At 38.3% G+C, this 1,661-nt stretch overlaps 1 protein-coding gene across 1 annotated transcript in view; it reads left to right on the top strand.

Annotated features, from left to right (window-relative positions):
• Window positions 1–1,256: 1,256 nt before the first annotated feature.
• LOC118748987 (zinc finger protein with KRAB and SCAN domains 3) overlaps window positions 1,257–1,661 on the top strand; it is a 1,575-nt gene continuing 1,170 nt past the window's right edge. The window contains exon 1 of the mRNA XM_036483801.1: window positions 1,257–1,655. Within this exon, the coding sequence (XP_036339694.1) occupies window positions 1,257–1,655 (399 nt within the window). The remainder of the gene's footprint in view (window positions 1,656–1,661) is intronic.

Raw genomic sequence — 1,661 nt, 5'->3', positions numbered from 1 at the left:
GACAACACCAAAAATTGATTCCGACAATCACTGCCGATTCAGCGTTGCCAAATGCTTTATAGAAAGTCGACTTCAAATAGAAACAGGTTATCGAAATTTCTGGACCAGATGGCGCCGTGCTGATATTGCCATATTGCTGGCGGCTTTCACATGCTTGCAAATTCCTTAGCGCACTGTCATACGGTCAGTATTTATTGACGTGATCCAAGTATCGCGATATTTATTGAGGGTGTAGCGTGCACTATTGATGGATCGTGATCCATATCGCAAAATTTCTAAAAATTTTGAAATCTGGATCCCGGATCGCAATACCGTCAATAAATATTGAACGTGTAGCACTTTCAAAACGCGATCCATACATTTCGTCATCACATCTTTTACTCTCATAGGGCTCTGCCTTCGGTCTCGGGGCTTAAATTCATTCAAAACAAATTGAACAAATTTTAATTAACATTGGAAATTTTAAAATAATTGTGGAATGCATTATCTGTAAATTATACGTTCAAAATAAAAATATTTTCTTGCGTCACTATAAGCGTTCAGCACAAAAATTATGCAAATACTGACGCGATAAATATATAACATGTAGCATTCATGCGCGATCCATCAATCCATCAATATGGATCGCGATCCAATTATAGTGATAATTACTGACCGTGTGACGGAGCCCTTATTTGCAAATAGTACCACTAATCAACACTTATTTGCGTGATTTAGTTATTTGCAAATAAAAAATTAACTCAGCGTTTATACGGCAAAGTTTATCATTTTGCAAATTGTTATTTGCAAATGATTCGTGCGTATAAACGTAGTAATAGTTGCGTTATAGTCTCCAATCATATACTACGTTTATACGTAAGCTATTTGCAAATAAAAATAATTTGCAAATACTTAACTCACTGTTTATTCGATAGAGAAAAGTTTTTTTTTAATATTTCCTGATTATAAAAAGGCAACTGCACTCATTTACATATAGTAGTACTGTAAGTAGAACATATGTATACTTTGCTAAGAAAATGTCATGCAAGATCTATCCAGCCATATATTGTACTTTTATACATGTTACATTAATATCAATGGCAACTCTGTTTTGAAGGATGTTCAGTCTTGTAATACCACCCTGTAAATACTTCCGGCCATTACAATTTGGTAAAGCCGATAGCCAACACGTTGTGTCAGAAATAAAATCAAAAGTTTTCTAAGTAATCTAAACCCTAGAAGTTATCATCTCAGGTGTGGACTGCGACAAAATTAAAATGCCACGCACCACTAAAAAACAAGTCGAAAACACGCTTCGGGCAGTAGGAATAACATTCCTACCTACTGCCACATTAGCGCAGTTAAAGCGTTTGTGTGACGATATTGTGGGGTCATCGCAAAAAGGCACGGTCGCCCAATGTTCCGTGCGTGCAAGTCAGGAAGACGTTTCGAACCTTGGTGAAGGTGTTGCCGCGAATGTCGAAATCACCGATTTAAGTGGAAACAGCGCCGACGATACTGCTACACGCGCAGAAAACCTTGCCGTATGTACGCAGGCTGCCGATTCAAGTGCTGGGCCCTCCGGCGAAAAATCCGAGACCCCTGTACTGAATTCCAATGACGAAACTGCTGCACTAAATTCCGCGACTTCCGTTATAAATATTACGCTCCCTGATGTAAGT

Source organism: Rhagoletis pomonella, unplaced genomic scaffold (genome assembly GCF_013731165.1).
Source record: "Rhagoletis pomonella isolate Grant_MI unplaced genomic scaffold, Rhpom_1.0 Rhpom_scaffold_00001, whole genome shotgun sequence".
Taxonomy (NCBI): Eukaryota; Metazoa; Arthropoda; class Insecta; order Diptera; family Tephritidae; genus Rhagoletis; species Rhagoletis pomonella.
The sequence above is the reverse complement of the archived record's forward strand: the minus strand, read 5'-3'. Positions and strand labels throughout refer to the sequence as shown.